This window comes from Staurois parvus, unplaced genomic scaffold, assembly GCF_062004578.1.
Source record: "Staurois parvus isolate SC_StPar_1 unplaced genomic scaffold, SC_StPar_1.0 ptg000008l, whole genome shotgun sequence".
Classification (NCBI taxonomy): domain Eukaryota; kingdom Metazoa; phylum Chordata; class Amphibia; order Anura; family Ranidae; genus Staurois; species Staurois parvus.
The window spans coordinates 1029941-1056884 of record NW_028317804.1 but is presented as its reverse complement, the minus strand read 5'-3'; the positions used below and the strand labels follow the sequence as shown (position 1 = coordinate 1056884).

General features: G+C 45.1%; 1 protein-coding gene across 1 annotated transcript; it reads left to right on the top strand.

The window, feature by feature from the left end:
* The first annotated feature begins 1378 nt into the window (after window positions 1-1378).
* COX11 (cytochrome c oxidase copper chaperone COX11) lies at window positions 1379-25830 on the top strand. Its single transcript, XM_089668729.1, has 4 exons — window positions 1379-1651; window positions 13401-13556; window positions 23828-23953; window positions 24304-25830. Exons 1-4 carry the CDS (start codon window positions 1433-1435, stop codon window positions 24484-24486), a joined length of 684 nt encoding a protein of 227 aa, XP_089524855.1. The 5' UTR covers window positions 1379-1432; the 3' UTR covers window positions 24487-25830.
* Window positions 25831-26944: the final 1114 nt, after the last annotated feature.

Here is a 26944-nt window from a genome sequence, read left to right as displayed (position 1 = left end):
TTAGTCACCACTGGGTTTTTTTATTTTTTGCACTATAAACAAAAAAAGAGCAAAAAATGTGAAAAAAAAGTTTTTATTTGTTTCTATTATACAATTTAGCAAATGTTCTCCTTCACTGATATGCGTTGATGAGGGTGCACTGATGGGCAACACTAATAGGCACTGATGAGGCGGCACTTATAGGCAGCACTGATAGGAAGCACTGATAAGGCTGCACTGATAGGCAGCACTAATGGGCACTCATGAGGTGGCACTGATAGGCAGCACTGATGAGCACTGATAGGCTTCACTGATGAGGCAGCACTGGTGGGAATTGATGAGGAGGCACTGATGGGATGCAATGATGGGCAGCTCTCATGGGCACTCATGAGGTGGCACTGATAGGCAGCACTGATGGGCACTGCTAGGAAGTACTGATGAGGCAGCACTGGTGGGAATTGATGAAGAGGCACTGATGGGATGCAATGATGGGCAGCACTGATGGGCACTGACTGGCAGCACTGAATGACTTCACTGACTGATGGACACCGATGAGCACTTTTGGGGCTGCACTGATAATCAGTGCCCTGATTATCAGTGCAGATGTCCTCTGTGACACTTGCCGGTTATTGGCAGTACTTTCCATGAGGAAAATTGTCATTGGACACAGCTGATCAAGTGGTAAAAGGCCGCTGTAATTGGCCTTTTACCTTGTCATGTGATCAGCTGTGTCCATAGCGATCACAGACAGTACCGGGTGCGCACTGCTGGGGGTGGGTTCTGGGAGGACGTCGTGTGATGCCCTCCAGAACTGGACAACCGCGCTGTAGTCGTCATTTGGCTATGTAAAGTGGTTAATCAGCACCATTGAACTTGTAGACTATGTATTAGTAGAGGATTTATTGGAAATGTTGAATGGTTCTGACTCCAAGTCACAGTTTGCTTCTCATTATACTCTGTGGACATTCTCTTTCATCATTCCATAGAACACAGCTATAATCCCAAATAATCTCAATCTTACAATCTGCTGCTCTGCTTGGGGAACACCTGTGATAAAGGTCAAATTGCTGGTTTTCACATGTGCCTGTAAATGAGTTTATATTTTGTTTCTCCCCTATTCTCTATGGACATTCCCTTCCATTATCGTCTATGGGCCTTCCACTGCCCTGTTAGAGTCTATGGGCATTCCATTGTGTCATTCCTTCTAGTCTAACCTCCTCTGTCTGATAATAAGAGAACAGTATGGTTGGAGTCTTTTCTCGGATAACTGAAAGACACACAGGGGACTGCCACACTATGCTGGTACTTGTAGTCCAACTAGAGAGAGTGAGAAATGCTAACCTATGACGTACAACATACACTCCGCCTGCCCAGCCTCCTCCAATCCAAAGTGAGCGGAGAGCAAGTCTCGCGAGATGTGTGGCGGCCGGCTCCGGTGACCTTCCAGGGCACAATGCTGTCAGTATGGCGGTTGGGGTGCTGCAGGGGCCCCCGGCCGGGGCTGCTTCGGGCTCAGTGTGCGTCTTGGGGTTCCCGTGGGTACAGGAGCCGGGGCCCAGAAACGGGATGGAGGAAGCGGAACAAAACCGTCCTGACCTATGTCACCGCCGCCGCTGTGGGCATGGTGGGGATGTCCTACGCCGCTGTACCCCTCTACCGGCTCTACTGCCAGGTACATCCCCCTCCAATACCCAGACTGACCCCACTACGCCTCTGTTACTGCTTCCCTGTCCCCCATACCAACTCTCTACTGCCAGGTACATCTCTTCTACCCCTACCTAGACTGACCACACTGCTCCTTCCTTGTCCCCATACCAACCCTCTACTGCCAGGTACATCTCTTCTACCCCTACCTAGACTGACCACACTGCTCCTTCCTTGTCCCCCATACCAACCCTCTACTGCCAGGTACATCTCCTTCTCTACCCCTACCTAGACTGACCCCACTGCTCCTCCGCTACTCCTTCCCTGTCCCCCATACCAACCCTCTACTGCCAGGTACATTCCCTCCTCTACCTAGACTGACCACACTGCTCCTCTGCTACTCCTTCCCTGTCCCCCATACCAACCCTCTACTGCCAGGTACATTCCCACCTCTACCTAGACCAGTGTTTCTCAACTCCAGTCCTCATGGACCCCCAACAGGTCATGTTTTCAGGATTTCCCTCAGATGAAACAGCTGTGGTAATTACTAAGGCAGTGAAACTGATCAAATCACCTGTACAAAATAATGGAAATCCTGAAAACATGACCTGTTGGGGGTCCATGAGGACTGGAGTTGAGAAACACTGACCTAGACTGACCCCACTGCTCCTCCGCTACTCCTTCCCTGTCCCCCATACCAACCCTCTACTGCCAGGTACATCTCTTCCTCTACTCCTACCTAGACTGACCCCGCTACTCCTTCCTTGTCCCCCATACCAACCCTCTACTGCCAGGTACATTCCCTCCTCTACCTAGACTGACCCTACTGCTCCTCCACTACTCCATCCTTGTCCCCCATACCAACCCTCTACTGCCAGGTACATCCCTTCTACCCCTACCTAGACTGACCCCACTGCTCCTCCGCTACTCCTTCATTGTCCCCCATACCAACCCTCTACTGCCAGGTACGTCTCCTCCTCTACTTCTACCTAGACTGACCCCACTGCTCCTCCGCTACTCCTTCCTTGTCCCCCATACCAACCCTCTACTGCCAGGTACATTCCCTCCTCTACCTAGACTGACCCCACTGCTCCTCCACTACTCCATCCTTGTCCCCCATACCAACCCTCTACTGCCAGGTACATCCCTTCTACCCCTACCTAGACTGACCCCACTGCTCCTCCGCTACTCCTTCATTGTCCCCCATACCAACCCTCTACTGCCAGGTACGTCTCCTCCTCTACTTCTACCTAGACTGACCCCACTGCTCCTCCGCTACTCCTTCCTTGTCCCCCATACCAACCCTCTACTGCCAGGTACATTCCCTCCTCTACCTAGACTGACCCCACTGCTCCTCCACTACTCCATCCTTGTCCCCCATACCAACCCTCTACTGCCAGGTACATTCCCTCCTCTACCTAGACTAACCCCACTGCTCCTCCGCTACTCCTTCATTGTCCCCCATACCAACCCTCTACTGCCAGGTACATCTCCTCCTCTACTTCTACCTAGACTGACCCCACTGCTCCTCCACTACTCCTTCCTTGTCCCCTATACCAGCCCTCTACTCCTACCTAGACTGACCCTATTGTTGCTTTGCTACTCCTTTCCTGTCCACCATACCAATTCTCTACTGCCAGGTACATCCCCTCATCTACTGTTACCTAGACTGACCCCACTGCTCCTCCACTACTCCTTCTTCCTTGTCCCCCATACCAACCCTCTACTGCCAGGTACATTCCCCTCTTCTATTCCTACCTGGACTGACCCCACTGCTCCTCCTTCCCTGCCCCCCTTATGTCAACCCTCTACTGCCAGGTACATCTTCTCCTCTACTCTAACCTGAACTGATCCCACTGCTCCTCTGCTACTCCCTTCCTGTCCCCCATATCAACCATCTACTGCCAAGTACATTCCCTCCTCTACTACATAAACTGACCCCACCTCCTCCTTCCCTGCCCACCCTATACTTACCCTCTACCGCCAGGTATATCCCCTCCTCTACTCCTACCTAGACTAACCCCAGTGCTCCTTGGCTATTCCCTCCCTGCCCCTCATACCAGTTCTTTACTGCTAGGTACATTTACCTCCTCTACTTCTACTTAGACTGACCCCACTGCTCCTACTTCCCTGCCCCCCATACCAATTTGCGAACATCCTCTCCTCTACTCCTACCTAGACTGAACCCTCTGCTCCTCTTTCCCGGCCCCCCCATAGTAACCCACTACTGCCAGGTACATCCCCTCCTCTACTCCAACCTATACTGATCCCACTGCTCCTCCGCTACTCCCCCCCTGCCCCCCATACCAGCCCTTTACTGCCAGGTACATCCCCTCCTCTGCTGGTACTAAGACTGATCTCACTACTCCTCTTTGCCTGCTCCCATTCCAACGATGCCAGGTACAGTCTCTCCTCTGCCCCCGCACAACTTCTCCATACTCCTTCCCTTTCCCTGTTCTACACGTCCACTACTCCTTCCCTGCCCTCGTTCTTCTCTTGCTACTCCTGCCCCAAGTACTGCTTCTCCGCTGCGCCTTCCCTGCCCACCGTGCAACTCCCTCCGCTGCGCCTTCCCTGCCCACCGTGCAACTCCCTCCGCTGCGCCTTCCCTGCCCACCGTGCAACTCCCTCCGCTGCGCCTTCCCTGCCCACCGTGCAACTCCCTCCGCTGCGCTTTCCCTGCCCACCGTGCAACTCCCTCCGCTGCGCCTTCCCTGCCCACCGTGCAACTCCCTCCGCTGCGCCTTCCCTGCCCACCGTGCAACTCCCTCCGCTGCGCCTTCCCTGCCCACCGTGCAACTCCCTCCGCTGCGCCTTCCCTGCCCACCGTGCAACTCCCTCCGCTGCGCCTTCCCTGCCCACCGTGCAACTCCCTCCGCTGCGCCTTCCCTGCCCACCGTGCAACTCCCTCCGCTGCGCCTTCCCTGCCCACCGTACTACTCTGCCACTCTTTCCGTGTCCCTGTTGTACTCTGCCACTCTTTCCGTGTCCCTGTTGTACTCTGCCACTCTTTCCGTGTCCCTGTTGTACTCTGCCACTCTTTCCGTGTCCCTGTTGTACTCTGCCACTCTTTCCGTGTCCCTGTTGTACTCTGCCACTCTTTCCGTGTCCCTGTTGTACTCTGCCACTCTTTCCGTGTCCCTGTTGTACTCTGCCACTCTTTCCGTGTCCCTGTTGTACTCTGCCACTCTTTCCGTGTCCCTGTTGTACTCTGCCACTCTTTCCGTGTCCCTGTTGTACTCTGCCACTCTTTCCGTGTCCCTGTTGTACTCTGCCACTCTTTCCGTGTCCCTGTTCTATTCCTCCCTGTCTCCTTTCTTGTCCCCGTGGTACTCCTCCGCTACGCCATCCCTGCCCCCGTGCTACTCCTCCCCTACGTCTTCTCTGCCCTTGTGCTCTGCCTTCTCTGCCCTCATACTTCGCCTCCCCTACACCTTCCCTGCCCTCATACTTCGCCTCCCATTCTTTGCCTCCCCTACGCCTTCCCTGCCCCCCTTACAACTCTGCCAATCTTTCCCTGTCCCCGTACTAATCCTCCGCTACTCCTTCCCTGCCCCTGTACTAATCCTCCGCTACTCCTTCCCTGCCCCCTACTAATCTTCCGCTACTCCTTCCTAGACCCCCTACTAATCTTCCGCTACTCCTTCCTAGACCCCATACTACTCCTCTGCTACTCCCCCCATACTAACCCTCTACTTATCTTCCCCCTCCACTACTCCTAGACTGACCCCACTGCTTCCCTGCCCCCATACTCTCTCTTCTCCATTCTCCCCCTGTACTAATCCTCCACTATGCCTTCCCTGCTCCTGTACTATTCCTATGCTACTCCTTACCTGCCCCCCTACTACTCCATCCCTGTTCCCGGACTATTCTGCTGCTACTCTGTCCCTTCCCCCGGAATACTCCACTGCCACTCTGTCCCTACCCTGGACTACGCTGCTAGCCTTAAAGTGGAATACCAGTCAAAATTTTCCCATGATTACTATATTAAATATCTTTAATTTTTATATTAACTTTCAGACTCACTAAGGCTTGGTTCACATATATGCATTTTGCGTTTTGAGACTTTCTTCAGTGCTTTTTTGCAGTTTGTTTTGCGTTTTTCTACACGCGTTTGTGACACGTTTTTACAGCGTTTTGTTCAGGTTTTTTTTTTTTTAAAGTGGAATTTTTTTGTTGCAGGGTAGAACAAAAATGCATTTCAGCAGCTTCTCCATTGAACTCTATTGTAGCAAAAATGCTGCTTTTTGGTTTTAAAAAGGTCCCTGCCCCTTTCCAAAAGCGCAGTAGCTCACAAAAGCATAGATGTGAACATGTTCCATAGGAAACCATGTTAAATGGACTTTGGGGCATTTCTGCCAAAAGCACTAGAAAACACATTGGTGTGAACGGCGCCTAATTGTCTAGCTTAGAAAGTTTAATCTGAGCTAGACAATCAGCAGTCTTCTGGGGGTTTCTTTTACCAAGGATGGTTTGCCTGCTTAGTTGAATTTGACAGTTCTCAGACACTTCCTGAAACTGTTTGCCTCTCTGTGATAAATCCAGCAGAGATTTGAGTAAACCTGCCCCGTCCTTCCCAGCACGTCATCCGCAGAATATGCAATTTACATGGGAAGTTGGTAAGAAGTGAGCCACTGCAAAGCTAGCACAGTGGCTCGCCTCTCAACGCCATATTTCCTGCTAAACTCTGATATTCCCATCGCTTACCTGAACCGAACCAAACTCTGTAGTCTTCCATGGTCCCATTGAATCCTTCTCTGAGCATGACAACGAGCCGTATCTTCCCTTACACAGAGGGAGTGCATTTTATAGTATTTCATAGTTCTTAACATAGTTATCCCATCCAGTTCAACCATTAAAAAAAAAAAGTTGTAATCCTATACCCACAGTTGATCCAGAGGAAGGCTAAAAAACCCAGCAAAGCATGATCCAATTTGCTCCTGCAGGGGAAAAAATTCCTTCCTGATCCCCCGAGAGGCAATTGGATATTCCCTGAATCAACTTTACCTATAAATGTTAGTATCCAGTTATATTCTGTGTATCTAAGAAAGAATCCAGGCTTTTTTTGAAGCAATCCACTGAGCTGGCCAGAACCAACTCTTGAGGGAGTCTATTCCACATTTTCACAGCTCTCACTGTGAAGAAACCTTTCCGTGTTTGGAGATTAAATTTCTTTTCCTCCAGACGTAAAGAGTGTCCCCTTGTCCTCTGTGATGACCTCAGGGTGAATAACTCTACACAGAGTTCACTATATGAACCCCTGATGTATTTATACATGTTGATCATATCCCCCCTTAATCTCCTCTTCTCAAGAGAGAATAAATTTAGTTCCTCTAATCTTTCCTCATAGCTGAGCTCCTCCATGCCTCTTATCAGTTTGGTTGCCCTTCTCTGTACTTTCTCCAGTTCCCCAATGTTCTTTTTGTGAATTGGTGCCCAAAACTGAAGTACATATTCCAGATGAGGTCTTACTAATGATTGGTACAGAGGTAATATGATATATCTCTCTCTGGAGTTTATACCTCTTTTAATACAATGGAGGATTTTGCTCACTTTAGAAACTGCAGCTTGGCATTGCATGTCATTATTAATCTTGTGATCTACCAGAACCCCCAGATCCTTCGCCACCATTGATTCCCCCAGTTGTACCCCCCCTAGTATGTATGATGCATGTATATTCTTAGCCCCCAAGTGCATAACCTTACATTTATCAACATTAAACCTCATTTACCACATAGTTGCCCACATAGATATCTCAATACCTTTTTAAGCGGAGCTGAAACCACCAATATAATGGCTTATCCACTCATTCATTTGTTTAGCATTAAATGGCACCTGTCAGTGCAGTAGGTTTTTTTTTTTTTATATCCTTTTATGTAAAAAAACACTGCATCTGTATACAACACCACATACACATGCTATAAAGTGAAACACCACATGCTACAAAGTTTTGTTAGCAGGCGTTAAACAGGCATTTGGGAAGAATTTTTAACGCTCCTCAAACACCTATGAAAATTCTACACATGGCAGCACACAGTGCTGTTCACAATGCGTTAGCGTCACAGCAAAATTGATGCCTCATGTCGAGTCAGGAGGAGTTGAAGCCTCCCATTCAATTCTATGGTGATGGCAGGGTTTGCGGAGCATTAATAACATTAAATTTCAATATAGGCGTTTTTAATGTGGTTTTAACGCTTGGAAAATGCTTATCAAATGCCTCACAAATGTGTCTGGGGAGTGTTTGAGGATCGTTAAAAATGCTTCCCAAATGCCTGTCTAACGCCAGTCAAACACTATAGGGGTGTTTGGCAAGAGTTCGAAATTAATCAAGTGTGAACGAGCCCTTACACTGCAATGTGGAATCGTGGAGTTTTCTGCTTGGTGTGCGTCACGCTACAAGGTAGAATCATATGGAGTTTTCGGCTTGTGCGTTACACTCACACTAAATGGTGGAATCATGTGGAGTCTTCTTGCTGTGAATTATGCTCACATTACAAGGCAGAATAATTTGAGGTTTTCTGCTTGCTGTGCGTTAAACTCCCACTATATAGCGAAATCGTGGAGTTGAGATATAGAGTTCATTGTAGACTGTGAGCTGAGACCCTAGAGCACAGGTGTCAAACTGGCGGCCCTCCAGCTGTTACCAAACTACAAGTCCCATGAGGCATTGAAAGATTGACAGTTACAAGCATGACTCCCAAAGGCAGAGGCATGGTGGGACTTGTAGTTTCGCAACAGCTGGATGTCCACTTGTTTGACACCCCTGCCCTAGAGCACTTCCAGCTATACTAACAGGTCCCCTTGCATCAAGCTTCCTTCTCCTGTGCTAGTCTAGCTGTGCAGTGCCTTAAATCAACACTATATATTTGTACTGGATCTCTCGTCCCTCCTGTGTGAATGTTTTTTTTTTTTTTTTTTTAATTTCTTAACCACTTTAGCTCCAGCGATATACCCGTATTTCACTGGAATTTGAGCCGTTGTACTGAGATGATACAACCAATTGTCATGGGTTCACCCACCTGCCACGCCCACAGCAACTAGCTAACCGAGGCACGCACGTGCGGCCGTGACTTGGGGTAAGAGGGAATAAAGGGGACTTAACTTTTAATATATAAAACCGTATATAAGACCAGCCGTGATATACTTTCACAGCCTGCACTACCTCTTGGCCACCACCGGGGGGAGACTCCAATCCAGATGGCTGACCACACACTGGCAGATACAAATCTTATATACAATCTGGTGCACTGATTAGCGTTGAGGAGCAGCTTAGCAATCACACACCCTTCTAGGATCCCTCCAGCTATCCTACAGCTAGAACCCGGTGTTAATCACTCTTCCACTGTCCACACACCCCCACACCAGACACACCACAAACAGTAGCTGGCCACCACCCAACAGTTTATCTGCAGAACGGTCTGTTGGGACACCACACACACACAGATCTCCGTCTGGCAGATCTGTTACCTTTTACAATCTGCACGCAATCTGCCAACACGCAGTGCAATTGCATACAGATTGGCAATGAGCTTGACCGAGCATATAAAGGCACTAAAATACAATACCATCTAATCTCTCCGAAGATATGAGCCCATGCTTAAATACACAGAAGTCACTTAATTAATTTTAAGATTTAATATCCCGAAAGTGGGCAGTGCATAAAATATGTACAAAGTATAAAAAGTTACAAAAAATACAAGAAGACACACATAGACTATTCACTATAAAATAAAAGTGAATAAAACAGAATAAAACCTTTACCCAGATTTATCCTGCGACTGGAGCAAGTCAGAGAGTCAGCAATCCGTCAGTCAAATCGAACCGGCTCCATACGAATCACCATGTCCCAATGTTAGAGTCCTCAATTTATGGGGATATGGACATAGGCGGGACATTAGTTCTTGGCCAATTGACCCTGGGGGGTGTTCCTGTACCTGCCCACAAGATGTTCTGGGTGCCGAACTGCCCAAAGTCAATTGGGCCAAGACCGGCTTGAATCACCAAGTCGGGGATTGGATTTCCGACACCAGCACATCAGTCTGATCGCAACAGTACCAATCACTATTCCTCTGTCGCACTCCAGCGCCACATAACCATTTCCTGCATTTTCCAGGCATTCTACATAGGCCACAAATATAGTTTTTATATGCCGATGCAGCCCACAGAGTGCCCCATCAGAAGGAAGTGTTTTCATCTCTCTGCAACTAATATTTTAGCTTGTATGAGGGATGAAACATACTCCTTTTGATGTAAGTATATACTTTAAAGCTCTGGTCTCCTGCTGTCATGAAGCCAACCTGTCTCCAGCCGTTTCCTCTTTTACTTCAGGAAGGTGGCAAAGTCTGATTATAGACAAATCGTATTGGCACTTAGGTAACATATCCAGAGGAAGCTAGATCCCTTCAGATGCTAATTAGTGACCATCTGTCTCTGAATACCTCTGACTGAATATTTCTTTAGACAAGGCATGCAACTACATTTACGATTACAGATTGCTACAGGTCACATCTTATCTACTCAGATCTGTACATTTATGTCACAGCAATGGTCAGCTTTAATGAGAGCTCCCGTTTGCCAGCTAGTCACAGAGCCGAACAAAGACCAAATCGTCTTTGTTTGGCTTCCGATTTACTTGGAACTTGCCATTTTTAATAAACAAAAGCATTCAATCACACCAATCTTTCTGTGATGAAATGTTTTTATTTTGGGTCTTGTTGAGCCCCAGATCCCTCTATAAAGAGTACCTGTAACATGCCTTTTGCTGTCACAAGGGATGTTTACATTACTTGGGACAGCAATAAGAGATTAAAAAAAAATTAAAGTCACAGTGTAAAAATAAAAAGGTGACCCCCTTCCCCCTGTGCTTGTGCACAAGGGCAAACACACTCATTGGTCCTGTGCGCAGGCAAACAGCACTTGTCCCACATATGTGAGGTATTGCCGTAAACGTCAGATCATGGGAAGTAATTCTAGCACAAATTTGTAAATCTAAAGCGATAACCTGTAAGGCTTTTAAAGCATTGGCCATGGATAGTAAAAGTTTACTTCGTGTACCACCTTTTTACGGGCGGGCGCAGTTTTAAGTTTCTATGCACACTGGGCGTTTCAATAATACTGGTAGCGTTAACTGTGTAAAAGTCACGTTAAATACGTGAGTTTTTCAGCGGTTTTTAGCATTTTTGTATTAGCTTTTTGCCGTATTTTTTCACGTTTTTAGAGTTTTTTTTTTTACAAAAAAAAAAAAATATTTTTATGGTCAAAGTCCAAAAACGCTGGTTTGCCACGATTTACCATGTTTTGCCGCATTTTTACAGCTAAAAAAACTGCTTTAGAAACCCACTAGTCCTGGGGTTTTTTTCCAGCCAAAAAACATTGATTACTGTCTGTGTGTATGGACACATAGGATAACATGCTGGGGAGTTTATTGGCTGTAGAAAAAAACATCAAAAGGCAAAACCAGAGAGAGGGATTGAAGTCATGTGACAGGCACTGGATACTGCAAAATAAAGGCATAAAACTGATTTTTTTTTTTTTTTAATTATTATTTTGGGACATAAGGCTGATCTTAGCTTACATTATTGATTGCAGGGGAGAATTTTAATATAAGGCTTTCCTTCCACTATGAGGCGGCCTATTCACAGCACATTCCTGATTTTAACCTCGGAATTGTCTGCCCCTCTCCCTACTATCCATAGCTAAAACTCTGTTATCCAAAAGGGGAAGATGTACTGTTGGATGCAGAATTCATAGGGAGAACTCAAACACTGTATAATAAAATCCACTCCCAGGGTAAACCGATGATCACTGTCCCCCCAAATATTTATAGCATGTACAAATTCAAGATACAAATTATATAAAAATAGGTAAAATTTCCATTTGCCAGGTTATTACTTCCCCCTGGGAAGCTATGATTATAAACTAGAACCCAGCATCAAGATCCATCATGCATCAAAAAGGTCCCTTTTCACAGTCACGTAAATATAAATATAAGATCTTCAATCCTCACCGTTGATTTTTAAGTGTTCATTTCATGTGCAAAAATGTTTTATGTGTTCTCCTCTTCCTCCTTTCATAAAAGTGTCAGCTCCTCATGCAAAAAAATATACAAAAGCATATAGTGCATTATCTTTTTAAATATAATAAATAAAATATATATTACACTCACAAAAAAGTGCTAATATTGTGCCAACTCTCCACCATGTGACATCAATCAATATCCGTAATTCCTACTCTTACCCTCCAATCATAAATCCTCACTTTATTAAAGGGGGATGAATCTTGAAAATCACTTCATTTTCATTCTTCTTTCATAATCAAATATTCCCCAAAAAGAGATATTCTATAGTGTAGTATTTTCAATTCAACAGAAAATAATGGTGCCACTGTGCCTGCACTACTGTAATTTCTGTGATCACCAACCAGTACTTAATCCACCTAAGGTGACCCTCCACCTCACGGTTCATGCACCTTACCAGATCCTCCTAGATCAGAAGCATGGAATCTCATAGTGAACTACTACGCCTCAAAAATCTCCTCTAATGCCGATGTTCCACTCCGTGTTGCCCATATGTAATCAAATCAAACATAGGCAGACCATAGTGTACCAAATAAAACTGGTTTATTCTTTAAAAAAAGCGCTTACAATGTGTATAAAACATCAGCACACAACACCTTCATCGAACCTCTACAAAGATGGTTGCCGCTGGACTTCTGGTTTGCATCTGATGTCATTTTCTGACGCGTGTCGTCATTACAACTTTGTCAAAGGATGTACACGTCAGAATGCGGCTGGCTCTTATATAGTGAACTTCCGCACACACAAGGCGCTAATCCTCCATTTTACTAAAGGGATTATTACAAAACTGGATTGTATCTGGTACTAATACTTTAAAATCTGTTACAAACTCTTATATAATAATAAATGCAATCCTAAACTACCCATATTGAACAAAAATCACATAGATACATGGATAATTATATATGTGTGCATAAATGCCAAAACATAGTATGCCATATGGCCCCCTAGTGGTAAATCTATAAACATATCCATCTATGGTCACAAATACACAGGTCCCACATATATCCCTTGCCGATTTTGTTGGGTTCCAGCCGACGGCCGCTGCAGCACCCACTTATACACACAGCCATTTTTAACGCAGGAACGTGTGCGTTTGGATTGTACACTTTCAATACTTAAAATAACACCCTCCCATTCCAACATTACCCAGAATGTAAACCCTCGAAGACCACCTATACGGATAAACATACCTACCATATAAGCAAAAATCCCCCTGGATACTTGGATGAGTAAATATATATAGTGCTCTTCTGTGAGTGACATATATTTAATTTATTCTATTTAAAAAGATAATGCACTATATGCGTTTTATATATTTTTTTGCATGAGGAGCTGACATTTTTATGAAAGGAGAAAGAGGAACACACATAGAACATTTTGGCACATGAATTGAACACTTAAAAATCAACGGTCAGAACCTTTGGAGGATTGAAGAATTTATAGTATGAATTTCCTACGTGACTGTGAAAAGGGACCTTTTTGATGTATGATGGATCTTGATGCTGGGTTCTAATTTATAATCATAGGGAGGATTTGGCTGACACCAGAGTGCTTGGTTGTGTGATCTTATAAAGCCTGGGGGGGTAGGGGGATATCCAGCTAGATCTTCCTGGAACAAATGTGACTGCTTTATGCAATTTTCTTTGTTTAAGAATATTATAAGCAGTCTACACTAAATACTTATGCTGTTCTTGTTTAGTCTACAGGTCTTGGTGGAACAGCAGTGGCTGGACACAACTCAGACCAGATTGAGTCTATGGAGCCTGTGAAGGATCGGGTCATTAGAGTCACGTTTAATGCAGATGTACATGCCAGTCTGCACTGGAACTTTCGACCTCAGCAGTCTGAGATCTATGTAAGTTCTCGGTCCTATGTTGTTCATAGTTGTGAAAAAAATATAAATCCATTTTGACTAAATGTTCTATGACAATAGGGGAGGGATACATTTTATAGGCACTTTATATACAGAATTAGAGCATCACTGTCATCAGTAGAATGTGCAAACAGAACTGGAGGTACTGTCACCTTGGTATACAACATCCCAAAAACTGCTTGCAGCACACATTAAGAGTTTTTATTGCAATTTCAGCCAAGACAGCAAGAGTAAGTTCAGGCATACCAGGTCATTTATCAAGCCCGTATTTACCTAGGTTTGGAATATTGTATCTACAAAGCAAGGATGGAATATGTCAGATCTACTATTGCCAGTCATGCATGTGGCAATTTCTGTGTGCCCTGGCTTGTAGGATTGTGAACATTGTATAAGGATCACCTAGGTTTATCAACTAGACATGGCAAGGGGCTCTAGGGTTTCTGTCCGCTATGGAGAAAACCAACTCTTTTTTTTTTTTTTCTTATCAATTCCTAATATGTTTTGGTCAGGGTCCTGTAGCCTGGTGGCTTTGGATGGGATAAAGCCTCCAGTACTAGGTCCACATCTTACCTTGTAGCAGACCTCACTCATTAGTCTGTCCACAGGTCTTTTTATTGTGGACTGAGTGATGCTCAGGGGTCTCTCTCTTTCACATTCTGTGTTGTGGGAGCCTGCTACTGGGTGGAAAGGCTGACTGCTGACAGGACACTTAAAAGGTACTAGAGCTGCCTGCTTGTTTTGGGGAACCTATTAAATGGCACCCTGATAGTCAGGAATGGACATGAGTTTAGTTAGTGGTTCACACAAGCAGATGTTTTGTTTTATGCTATCGGCATACCCTAAGCCAGTGATGGCGAACCTTTTGGAGCCTGAGTGCCCAAACTGCAACCCAAAACCCATTTATTTATTGGAAAGTGTCAACACTGCAATTAAACTTGAATACTGAGGTTTTAGTTTAGAAAAAACAACTCGTACATTAACATCTTTTGTTTTAAAAGAAAAACACAATACCAAAGCTTTCAATGATACAAATGGCTTTTTATTGAAAAGTAAAAATTTGCATTTGGTATGCTTTTGCACAATTAATGTGATATTTGCTGTTGTATGCATGCTGATAATTTGTCAAATTATGGCTCATACTTTTATTATTTTTAATACTGTTATTTTGAGAGCAACACCTGCAGCAGTCAGGTCATCTGTTAGTCTTTTTCTTGTATCAGATTTGATATTCTTCAAAGCTGAAAACAGCTGCTCACAAGCATAAGATGATCCAAACAAAGGAAGAAAAGCAATCCCAAGTGCTTTCATTGACTTAAAATTATTTGGCAGAGAATTCCACACTTTAAGGATTTAATTTTCAGAACTACCTACTACCAATGTTCCACTGACCACGGGCACAGAGGGTCAATGTTCCACTGACCACGGGCACAGAGGGACAATGTTCCACTGACCACAGGCACAGAGGGACAATGTTCCACTGACCACGGGCACAGAGGGACAATGTTCCACTGACCACGGGCACAGAGGGGCAATGTTCCACTGACCACGGGCACAGAGGGGCAATGTTCCACTGACCACGGGCACAGAGGGGCAATGTTCCACTGACCACGGGCACAGAGGGGCAATGTTCCACTGACCACGGGCACAGAGGGGCAATGTTCCACTGACCACGGGCACAGAGGGGCAATGTTCCACTGACCACGGGCACAGAGGGGCAATGTTCCTAATGCTGCAGATTGAAATGCCAGGGGGACAGCACAACATTAAAAGAATCTCAGTTAAATATGTATAAAAACTCATATTCAGTGCAGCAAATCACATTCTTGTGTGTAGCAGCTAGTTGCTGTAGCAGATCCACTGCTGGCTGACGGCATGCTGAAAGCTCAGACGAGCGGCTAGGGAGATAGTTGCTGCTTGTGACGTCATCGACCGGTGCTGCGATTGCGCGAGACCCGATGCATGGCTGCAGGGCAGTAGTGGGGTGACTTGGCTCTGCGTGCCCGCGTGGCATAGGTTGGCCGCCATGGCCCTAAGCCATCCTGCACTGATGCTGTGTTCACTGCCTTGCTCAATCCTTTCACGCCTAAGGGTAAAACCAAATCTTAAAGCCTAAGTGAAATTTTACAACTTTGACATGTGTTAGTAAAAAGAGAGAGAGAGAGATCACTGTGATAGCCAATCAAAGGCTATCACAGCAATCATGTGACCTGGAAACAGGAGTTATCAGTGACACCCCAATCTTTGTGCTGGTAGCGCGCCGTGCTCCCAGCACAAAGACAGGTACGCAAGTATGTGGCCCCACGGAAAAAAGCCCAGTTCTGTAAGGCTGCATATTTGTGTTACATCAGCGCCAAGGGGTTAAAGAAGTGCAGGACAAAGTTGCTTGACTGTTCCTGGATGTCCCTGTCCTATGCATGATTTACTGCTGCCAATACCACTTAAGCCTGTCCCTTTTGTGGAAATTTTTGACGTTTTCATATTTAAACAGGAAAACATTCAATTTTGTATTCAGAAAGTGCATTCTAATGAAGGTGATCTACAACGATTTTTCTTTCATCATTTATTAAAATATCAAATGGTGTACTATGAAAATAGTGAATACACCTTTGGCATCAGAAGTGGGCATTTCCCCCTTTAGCAGTAATTACATTTGTATAAGTGTCCTCCGGTCTTTAATACAGACATTGATATCTATCTGTGCAAAAAGATGTTTTATGATTTTGGCTTGCGTGCACTGCAAGTTTCAAAACCTCTTGTTCAATGGGAATTAAATTGGGGCTTTAAGTAGGACAGTCCATAACCCTCTTTCTTCTTCCTGAGCCATTCCTGGTGGATTTTCTTGTGTGCTTTGGAAAATTATCTTGTTAAGGTATTGATTTCTGGTTCACCTTCAACTTGATGACCTCACATTCTCATCAACCACACTTTAATATAATACAAAATGTATTCTTGACTCTATTGGGGCTTATTTACTAATACTGGAGAGTGCAAAATCTGGTGCATCTTTGCATAGAAACCAATCCGCTTCTGGGTTTATTGTCAAAGCTTAATTGAACAAGCTGAAGTTAGAATCTGATTGGCTACAATTCACAGCTACACCAGATTCTGAGTGCACCAGTTTTCTTAAATTTCCCCCTATGACTGCAAGCTGCCCAGGACCTGAAGCTGCAAAGCAATCCCAAGCCATACCAATTCTACCACTATCAAGCTTTAGTTATAAGCAGTGGCGTATCTTGTTTGTGGCAAACATCTGTTATTGTGACCAACCATCTCTATGGTGGATCAGTCTTCAGCACATTGTTACAGAAGATCTGGTTGTTACCGTCACTCACCGGCCACTTTATTAGGTACACCTTGCTAGTACCTAGTTGGACCCACTTTTGCCTTCAGAACTGCCTTAATTCTTCGTGGTATGGATTCAACAAGGTGTTGGAAACATTCCGCAGAGATTTTGGTCCATATTGACATGATAGCATCACGCAGTTGTTGCAGATTTGTCAGCTGCACATTCATGAAGCAAATCTTCCGTTCCACCACATCCCAAAGGTGCTCTATTGGATTGAGATCTGGTGACTCTGGTGGCCATTGGAGTACAGTGAACTCATCATCATGTTCAAGAAATCAGTTTGAGATGATTTGAGTTTTGTGACATGGCATATTATCCTGCTTGAAGTAGCCAACAGAAGATGGCTACACTGTAGTCATAAAGGGATCGACATGGTCAGCAACAATACCAAGGTAGGCTGTGGCATTTAAATGATGCTCAGTTGATACTAAAGGGCCCAAAGTGTGGCAAGAAAATATCCCCACACCATTACACCACCAGCCTGAACCATTGATACAAGGCAGGTTGGATCCTTGCTTTCATGTTTACGCCAAATTCTGAGCCTATCATGTGAATGTCGCAGCTAAAATAGAAACTCCTCATACCAGGCAACACTTTTCCAATCTTCTGTTGTCCAATGTTGGTGAGCGTGTGCGAAATGTAGCCTCCGTTTCCTGTTCTTGGCTGACAGAAGTGGTACCCGGTGTGGTCTTCTGCTGCTGTAGCCTATCTGCTTCAAGGTTCGACGTGTTGTGCACTCAGAGATGGCATTCTGCATACCTTGGTTGTAACGAGTGGTTGAGTTACTGTTGTCTTTCTGTCATCCCGAACCAGTCTGCCTATTCTCCTCTGACATCAGCATTTTCTCCCACACAACTGCCACTCACTGGGCATTTTCTCTTTTTCGGACCATTCTCTGTAAACCCTATAGATTGATGTGCGTGAAAACCCCAGTAGATCAGCAGTTTTTGAAATACTCAGACCAGACCACCAACAACCATGCCATATTCAAAGTCACTTAAATCCCCTTTCTTCCCCATGCGGTACGAACTTCAGCAAGTTGTCTTCACCACATCTACTAGATGCCTAAATGGATCGAGTTGCTGATATGTGATTGGCTGATTAGCAATTTGTATTACCAAGCAATTGAACAGGTATACCTAATAAAGTGGCCGGTGAGTATACATGTACATTGACAGGACTAATCTGTGTACCACATGAGCACATAGACAGTCTGTGGGAGCCAGATTTATTGTTGGTTGGTAGGGGATCAAATACTTATTTTACTCACTGAACTGCAACTCAATTTATAGCATTTTTATCATTTCTGAAATTTTGGTTGATATTCTGTCTTTATCAATTAAATACACCTATGATAAACATTATAGACCCTTCATCTCTTTTTTAAGTGGACAAACTTACAAAATCTGAAGGGGATCATTATTTTTGTCACTGTATTATTAAAACCAGTATAGTAAGGGTTAAAATGCACTCAGACTTGGAAGTAAATAAAGGCTCATCAGTAAGGCTTCTAGTCACTGGCCGAGTTCAGCAGGAAAGGCGACCGGGTGTAGCAGAGTAGTGCCTGGAAGCGGCTGTGCAAAGCAGCAGACTTTGGCTGGTAAGCAACGCATTGTGTATGCATTTTGGTTTCTGGATGGGACCTAGTCTTTTTTTTTTTTTTTTTGAAGTTCCATCGAGATGTCATCATGGATTGAGAAAAGGATATAGACAGACATCTCTTTTATCTCTCCATTTTAGGGCTAGTATTTCTTTATTCTGCAAACTGTTTCCACGGTTTTAGTTTTGTGATGACCAGTCTTTGGGCTGAAACCCTTGCGTTTGGTCAGCACTGTCCCACAAGTCATAGTTTGTGTTAGAGATGGCGGAATAGTAGGAGACTTGTGTACAAATTATCTATATATAAATGGTAACCCTTCTCGAACAGCAGTTATATAAGTTGCCAAACAATTTTGCAACTTGTCCCCATATAGGTAGGACATCCAGGGGGTCTAGCTGGCTGTCCTTTCCCTCATAAATTGTGAAGTTCTAGGTATATCCCGTGGCCCTGTCGCATACTTTGTCGAATTTTACTCCATATTTGGCACATTTAACAGGGATGTTCTGTTTAATGCCAAGCCTTCTTGTGAAGTGGACGAAGGATTCATCCACACAAATATTTTTGTCGGCAGTAAACATTTCCTTGAATTTACTGCAAAAAAAGTTGATTAGTGGCCAAATTTTGAACAGTTTGTTGTAATCAGGATTGAGGAGGGCACTGGGTATTATTACTGAAATGTAAGAACCTCATTATTATCTCATATCGTGTTCTGGGCATACAAGAAGAATAGACTGGCATGTGATGTATAGGTTGGGTAGACCAGTAGGTGTTTTTTTTTTGTCAGTCCCATATTCAATGCAAGTCCAAGAAAAATGTTAAATTCTTCCATGGTGAGGGGTTTCCACCCAAATGGGCGAGCCTATGACGAATTAGGATTTTTGCCAATATATTGTCTGTCATACAGATTACACTGCTGAAATTTAGCAGATCATCAGTAAATAATGAAATTGGGGTAACAATTTCTGTTTGCATCTGAGGGCCTGGCTGTGCTGTAAAAGGGAGAATTGTCTGCCGAATTAGCGGGCAGCCATGTGGAATATAAAAGTAAGTGTGAGAAGCTAGTATGGGTCCTACCTCATTGTGGATGGGACACACGGTTACTAGTGCCTGACATATCTTGGAATGTTGCGCTGCTTGTACTCGCCACTGCACCAGGATTTACATTGCTAATGGTGGGTGCCTGCTCCTCCTCAGATCTCCTGGACCTCTTTGTTTGGACTCTCTCTCCTCCTCAGAATCTGTTTCTGACCCACTGCTGTCAGCTGGCTCATACTCAGAATCTCAGTCTGAGCGAGCGAGTTCCCTACTACTCTTGTCCGTCATACTCCGTGTCTGGAAAGCCTCCCCGCTGCTATATAATGTTTCTAGACATATTGATGCTGCACTGCTGATATTGATCACTGGTGTACAGTGACAGATGTACATTTGACACTGGTGTGCACTGACAGATGTACATTTGACACTGGTGTGCACTGACAGATGTACATTTGACACTTGCTGCGTGATCAGTGTGTGGAAATGTATTAAAACTCACTGATTCTAGCTAGCAAAACACAGATCGGCCGTCACTCTTCCCCCTCACTGGTGGGCTCTGTGTGAGGAGAAGCAGAGCCAATCTAGTAACAGGCGTCAGTGTTTACCATACATGATGGCTGTGACTGAACACAGCCATCATGTGATCAGAAGGGCCAGTCACAGAGCTCATCTGCTGATATGATGATCCAGGGGACAGAGGTACACCGGGAGTGTGCAGCTGTGTGGCAGTGTTCTGAGGGATGTATGACCAGCTTTCACCTGGCTGTTTAAGTGCAGTGGCAGGGTGGGAAGTGGTTAAAGTGTCTGGGTACACTGTAATTATAGTCATTAACCCCTTTTTTGATAGTTGTCCTATGTTCCACAAATCTTACTCTCAGGGTCCTAATTGTTCTGCCAATATATAGCAGCCCGCAAGGGTACCTGAGAGCATAAATAACACATTTGGTGGAACATTTAAAAAAGTGTGATATGGGGTAGTTTTTCCCATGGGCCTCAAAAGACTTAAAGCCATTTGGGATGAAGGAGCAGATTAGACACTTCTTTTAGTGGCATCAAAACATGTCTATTAGATCAGTGAAGAAGATGCCTAGTACAGGGTGGATGGTCTCAGATTCCTTGAGTTTACTGGGGGCTATCTGTCCTTTGATGTTACAAGCCCTGTGATAAATAAATCATAGTTTGGAGGGTAATGTATGCCCCAATATGGGATCCTGTAATAAAATACCCCAGTGTTAACTAATGATTTTTTCCATGCATTTATATTGGTAATGAAATTGTCAGGGGACTTGGGCATGCTCTGTGGGGGATTTTTATAGATGGTAAATGCGTCCTCAGTGTATTTTTCAGGGTAGCCTTTTCTGTTTATTGATGAGCCTGTGTGCACATTTTAACCCTTACTGTACTGATTTTAATAATACACTCAGATGGTTGCTCCTTCTGCTCTTGTTATTGTTTTTCAGTACACAGACAGTATCCACTACTCTGCTAGAGACATGGAAAGAATGCACCTCTAAGTGTAGTCCACTTACAGGAAGTCAAAACATGACAGGCTCATCATAGTAAATCGACTTTTGTTCCTGATGGTATAAGTTTAAGGGCCGTCCGGACGCCCAGCAGCAGCAGCAGCGTGACCTGTGGAACGCAGGGATGTCGGAACTAAGATGGCTGTAGAACCTCGGGAGGAGTTGTGGAATGCATATGTCGGAGGTGATGTAAGGTGGGCACGGTAACGCTTTCAGGGCTCCTTCATTAGACCTAAGCCCTGAAGACTCTCCGGCAGTTTTATATCAGCAAAGGGGGTGGGAGAATGGGAGGGATGGGGTGGGTGGACAAGCAGGTTTCTCCTCGGTCCTAAAAAACCTATTACTTTTAACGCTATAAAACACTTGGTTATTAAAAAACAATTGTATAAAAAAATTAAAATGGGTATACAAAGAAAAATTATTATACACACTTGTAAGCTTAACCCAATGAGATGGAGATATCACATTAACCAACTGAAAAAAATCATGTATGTATATAGAGAGATAGCATACATTAGGTCAGACAATAGAAAATTTAATTATATAGAAGATATCAAAGAGAATGAAATGGGAAGCTATTAAAAAGTAGATACAATATCATAACATATTATTGTATTACTGAGTCAGCTTAAAAACACTCTATATAAGTGTGCTATGGTTGTCCATAGGTATAATATCTAGTTTATCCCACGATTATATTCTGAAAGGGATCCTTGTTTAAATGGAGAAAGGAAGAAGAGATATGCCTGGAATTATTAAAGGAAACATCATTAGCATAAAGTGCGAACGGAAAGTCTTCCTTAACCTCCTTAGCGGTAATCCCGAGTGTAGCTTGGGGTAAAATTTCTATACCAAGAGCGGTAACCCCGAGCTACACTCGGGCTTACCATGCGGCGTTGCTCAGGGGGTCCCTGCAGCACTTACCTTGTCCTTCACTCCCGCGATGTGTCCCCTGCAGCGTCCCCGGCCATCTCCTCCGGTCAATGCCGGCATCCGGCTTCTGTGTTCCGGTCCCTGTGACGTCGGGACGTACGGGCGCCGGAACCGGCGGGAAATTTTAAATTTTTAAAAAATGTCATTTTTGCTGTCATTGCTGTTTCAATGCATTTCACATATATTTTGTCCCTACTGCTTGGTCCTGTCCCCTGCCTGCATTTTGAATGTTCTTTCTGCCTGGAAACTTAGAAAAGTCCATGGCGTCCAAAAAGCGTCCCTTTACGTCAAAAGCGGTTTTAGAACAGCGATAGTAAATCAGAACCACTTGCAGAATTGAGTGATAATGATTCGTGGGGAAATTCGTCATCAGACACGATTTTGCGACTTTGCTCAGCGATGTGCGAATTTGCCTCTGTATTTCAAATTTCAGTGTTTTTGGTTTGATTATATTATTGAATTAAATTTATTATTATTATATTATTATTTATTATGATTATTTATTATATTATAATTTATGATTGCGTGTTTCAAATTTTATCATATCCGGAATGTTTAATAGACTCTTGTTCGTACAGATTTCAGTGTTATTCCTAAAAATTACAGCCTACAAGAAAAAACTACATATTTCCATGCAAAAAAATGGTACCGCTTTCAGCACAAAAAATCGGAAAGAATCATACCGCCAAGGAGGTTAATAATATATACATATTTAAATAAATGGCTGCATAGATGAAGGGCAGAGCTTCATGCACTAGGTTTCCATCGCCGAGCAGCTGAATCTAAGCCTTATATCACCAAGTGGGATGCAGTGGTGTAAAGCACACGATCACTGGACTCTAGAGCAGTGGAGACATGTTCTCTGGAGTGACGAATCATGCTTCTCTGCCTGGCAATCTGATGGACATGTCTGGGTTTGGCGGTTGCCAGGAAAATGGTACTTGCCTGAATGCCAAGTGTAACATTTGGTGGAGGGGAGATTGTGGTGTGGTGTTATTTCTAAGGGGTTGGGCTTGGCCCCTTCGTTCCAGTGAAGGGACCTCTTAAGGTTTCAGCATACCAAGACATTTTGAACAATTTCATGCTCCCAACTTTGTGGGAAAGGTTTGGGGACGGCCCATTCCTGTTCCAACATGACTGTGCACTAGTGCACAAAGCAAGATCCATAAAGTTATAGATGAGCGAGTTTGGGTGGAGGAACTTGCCTGCACCTCATCCCGATAGAACATCTTTGGCATGAATTAGAGTGGAGGCCTTCTTGTCCAACATCAGTGCCTGATCTCACAAATGCGCTTCTAGAAGAATGGTCAAACATTCCCATAAACACACTCCTAAACCTTGTGGACAGCCTTCCCAAAAGAGTTGAGGCTGTTATAGCTGCGAAGGGTGAGCCAACTCAAAAATACGGACTAAGACTGGGATGCCATTAAAGTTCATGTGCATGTAAAGGCAGGCGTCCCAATACTTTTTGGCAATATAGTGTATCTGCGAACCAGGGCCAAGTCTTTCCTTGGCCAACACATAAGGTGGTCCTAGTTTGGGTTCCTGTATTTGCCCAGCAAATGTTGTATTGTCATGCTTAAGAATGGAGCATTTAATGAAAATATAGGACCATTATAATCACCAAACTTGTATATTTCTGTAATAGATGTTCTTACCCTCCCTATGTCTCTCTGCCGCAGCCAGTGATGAAAAGCTGCAATATTCTGTGGAAGTATATATAAGGAAAATAAAGTATAGATTTCTTGTTGCATTGTATGATATATAAATTGCTTCCTGTATAATCTAAACAATTTGTTTTAATCTCTTAATCTAGTTGGTCCCAGGTGAAACTGCATTAGCATTTTATAAAGCAAGAAACTCCACAGATAAGCCAGTCATTGGAATTTCCACATACAATGTCATCCCCTATGAAGCTGGACAATATTTTAACAAAATTCAGGTAAGACAAACAACCAGTGAACCACTAAATATGGACCCTGGCTGGAAAAACCTTTCGGCTTCATTCTCCCAAAGTGACTGGTCAAGTGACAAGTGTGGCTTGGAAGCACTGTCCAGAGGCGGAAACTGATTACTTTATACTGCATAACTTCCAAATTTCTAGTCTAAGTTTTGTTATGCAGGAAATTGCAGCAGGCTAATCTAAAGATATATCGGTGGCATATTGATGTAAATGTTAATAAAGACTACATAACAGGACTAAAGGATGTTCCTTTATGTTTTTTGGGTTCTACCTTTAATTAGTGCAATACTGTAGATCTGAAGTTAACCTTGTGTTGAATTTTTTTCTAGTGCTTCTGCTTTGAAGAGCAGAGATTAAACCCCCATGAAGAAGTGGACATGCCTGTTTTCTTCTACATTGACCCAGAGTTTGCCGAAGACCCCAGGATGGGAGGAGTGGAAAATATTACATTATCATATACATTTTTTGAAGCCAAAGAGGGACACAAACTGCCAGTTCCAGGATATAACTGATACCTTACTAGATTTACTGGCTGCTGCTGCTTTCCAAGGACTTATCTATGTTTATCTTTAATCAGTGAGATTTAAGTATTTAAAGATTCTAGATTTTTGTATGTAAATAAATTCTACAAAAAAACAGGTGGGTCATTTCTTCAGAGATCATTGTCACTCAGATCAGACCAGACAAATCCGATATTAAGAAAGGGATATAAACCAGTGTTTCTCAACCTTTTTCCAATCAAGGCACCCTGTCATGGTGTGCCCCGTGTCCCTACCCCCCCCCCCCCCCCGTGCCTGCTGTCCCTCTGCCTGTCCCTTCACCCCTCCCTCCCCCTTGCAGATTGCTCACATCCTATCACAGCCTACTTCAAAGGCTGTGCAGGATTGGAGGAAACGGCCCCTGCGGCAATATCACTGGAGAGTCGCGACCCCCCCTGCTGGAGACAAAGGCCACGCTCACGAGAGCACGGCCCGAGTCAGGGGGGCGTGCCTCGTTGCCCCGGCGGCGCTAGGCCGGACGTTGCCAGGGCAACCGGAAAGCGTCCGGCCTTAAGGCCGGAGCGGGACCCAGCCCGCGTGTTCGGAACAGGGTGCTGTGCAAGGTCTGAGCTGAGGCCAGACCCCACAGCCAAGACCCTGCTGAGTCCCTGCAAGCCTGTGGTCCCCTGCTTGAGAAGAGAATGGCTGTGTGGGGTCTGAGCTGAGGCCAGACCCTGCTGAGTGTCCGCTGATTGCTGTGTCCCTGGGGAGCTGCCTGCTGACCGCTGTGTCCCTAGAAAGCTGAGCACCATGAGGTCCCCTGTCTGCTGATCGCTGTGTCCCTGGAAACTGCCTGCTGCTGAGTGTCTGCAAGCTGCCTATCGTGACTGTCCCTGGAAGCTGCCTGCTGCTGAGTGTCTACAAGCTGCCTACCTTGTGTGTCCCTGGAAGCCGCCTACCGGGAGTGTCCCTGGAAGCTGGCTGCTGCTGAGTGTCTGCAAGCTGCCTACCGTGAGTGTCCCTACAAGCCGCATGTTGTGGAGTGCCCTGAACTTCCCCTATTGTGTGCCCAGATTACCCTTGCCTGAACTGCCCCTATTGTGTGCCCGGATTATTGCTGCCTGAGCTGCCCATATTGTATGCTGGGACTAATACTTGCTCGGACTGCCTATTGCGTGTCTGGAGTGTCGTAGCTACCTGGTCTGCGCCTCCCCCCCCGAGTGCTCGGGCCATCGCTACCCGAATCGCCTTAGCGTGGGCCAGATTATAACTGTTTGGACTCCCCCCCCCCCCCCCTTTTTTTTGAGTACCCGGACGCTACCTTCCTACCCTGATTGAGTGCCTTCCACAGTTCAATAAAGCTTTGTGTGTTTATCATCCCCTGTGTGCGTTCTGTCCTGCCTATGCTTCCGTCACACATCTTAAAAAAAACCCAAAACGAATAGTTTCAAATGTATAAACCTACTACAGGACAGTTTTATGGTACAGTTTAAAGAGGCAGGGGCATATTTGCTGTGAGGCAAACAAGGCGTTTGCCTAGGGCGGCACTTTTCAGAATGTGCATTTCCGTGGGAAAGGGACAGGGGCTGCTGTCTCACCTGTCTCTGCGACTCCGTGTCCCACTTCGATCCAGTCTACGAGGCGCTTTGGGCAGGATGACAGGCCGCCCCTCTCATCTGGTCACACTCCTGGGATCACTGGGCAGCTTATGACAGCCTGTCCCACCCTCTGCAAGCTCTGCCTCCTTGCTGGTGATTGGCCGCCAAGTCTGTAGCTCAGGAAAGGCACACAGGTGGCCAATCACCAGCGAGGAGGCAGAGCTTGGAGAGGAGGAGCCGAGCGGCAGCGCGAAGATCGAGTTAGGGAGCAGCCGGAGCCAGTGAAGAGGAGGAGAACGGCCTGAGAAGGAAGCTGATGGGTAAGTGTGTGTGTGGCCGGGATCTGGGCAGAGCAGATGGTGCTGCTGCAGCCAGGTATGCTGCCTGTGGATGGGAGAGGGAGAGAGCTCGGGCTGGAGAAGGGGTCAGCACAGCAATATAAGTATCTTTGTTGTCAGTGGGAGTAATAGTGCCCCATCATTCACTGACACCAATGATGGGGCACTATTCCTCCCACAATGACACTAATGATGCGGCACCATCATTGGTGTCAGTGGGAGGAATAGTGCCCCATCATTGGTGTCAGTGGGAGGAATAGTGCCCCATCGTTGTTGTCCATGGGAGGAATAGTGCCCCACCATTGTCAGTGGGAGGAATAGGTGGAGCCTAAAGAGGAAGGGGTGGAGTTTGTTAGATGAAGGGGTGGATTTTAAACAGGAAGGGCTGGGGCAAATTAGATGTGTGAGGGGGGGGGGGGTGATTTTAGTCTTGCCTAGGGCAGCACAAAACCTAAATACACCACTGCAAAGAGGCCCCAACTAAGAATGATGCTCTGCTGGACCTGGTAATCTCAAACCATGCAAAGCTTATTACGACTGTCCATATAAAAGAAC

Bases quoted from the DNA above. Each gene is read 5' to 3' on its own strand.
- COX11 (XM_089668729.1), top strand. From the start codon at position 1,433: ATGCTGTCAGTATGGCGGTTGGGGTGCTGCAGGGGCCCCCGGCCGGGG. The intron at 1,652-13,400 runs GTACATCCCCCT...GTTCTTGTTTAG, and splicing joins TCTACCGGCTCTACTGCCAG to TCTACAGGTCTTGGTGGAAC. The intron at 13,557-23,827 runs GTAAGTTCTCGG...CTCTTAATCTAG, and splicing joins CTCAGCAGTCTGAGATCTAT to TTGGTCCCAGGTGAAACTGC.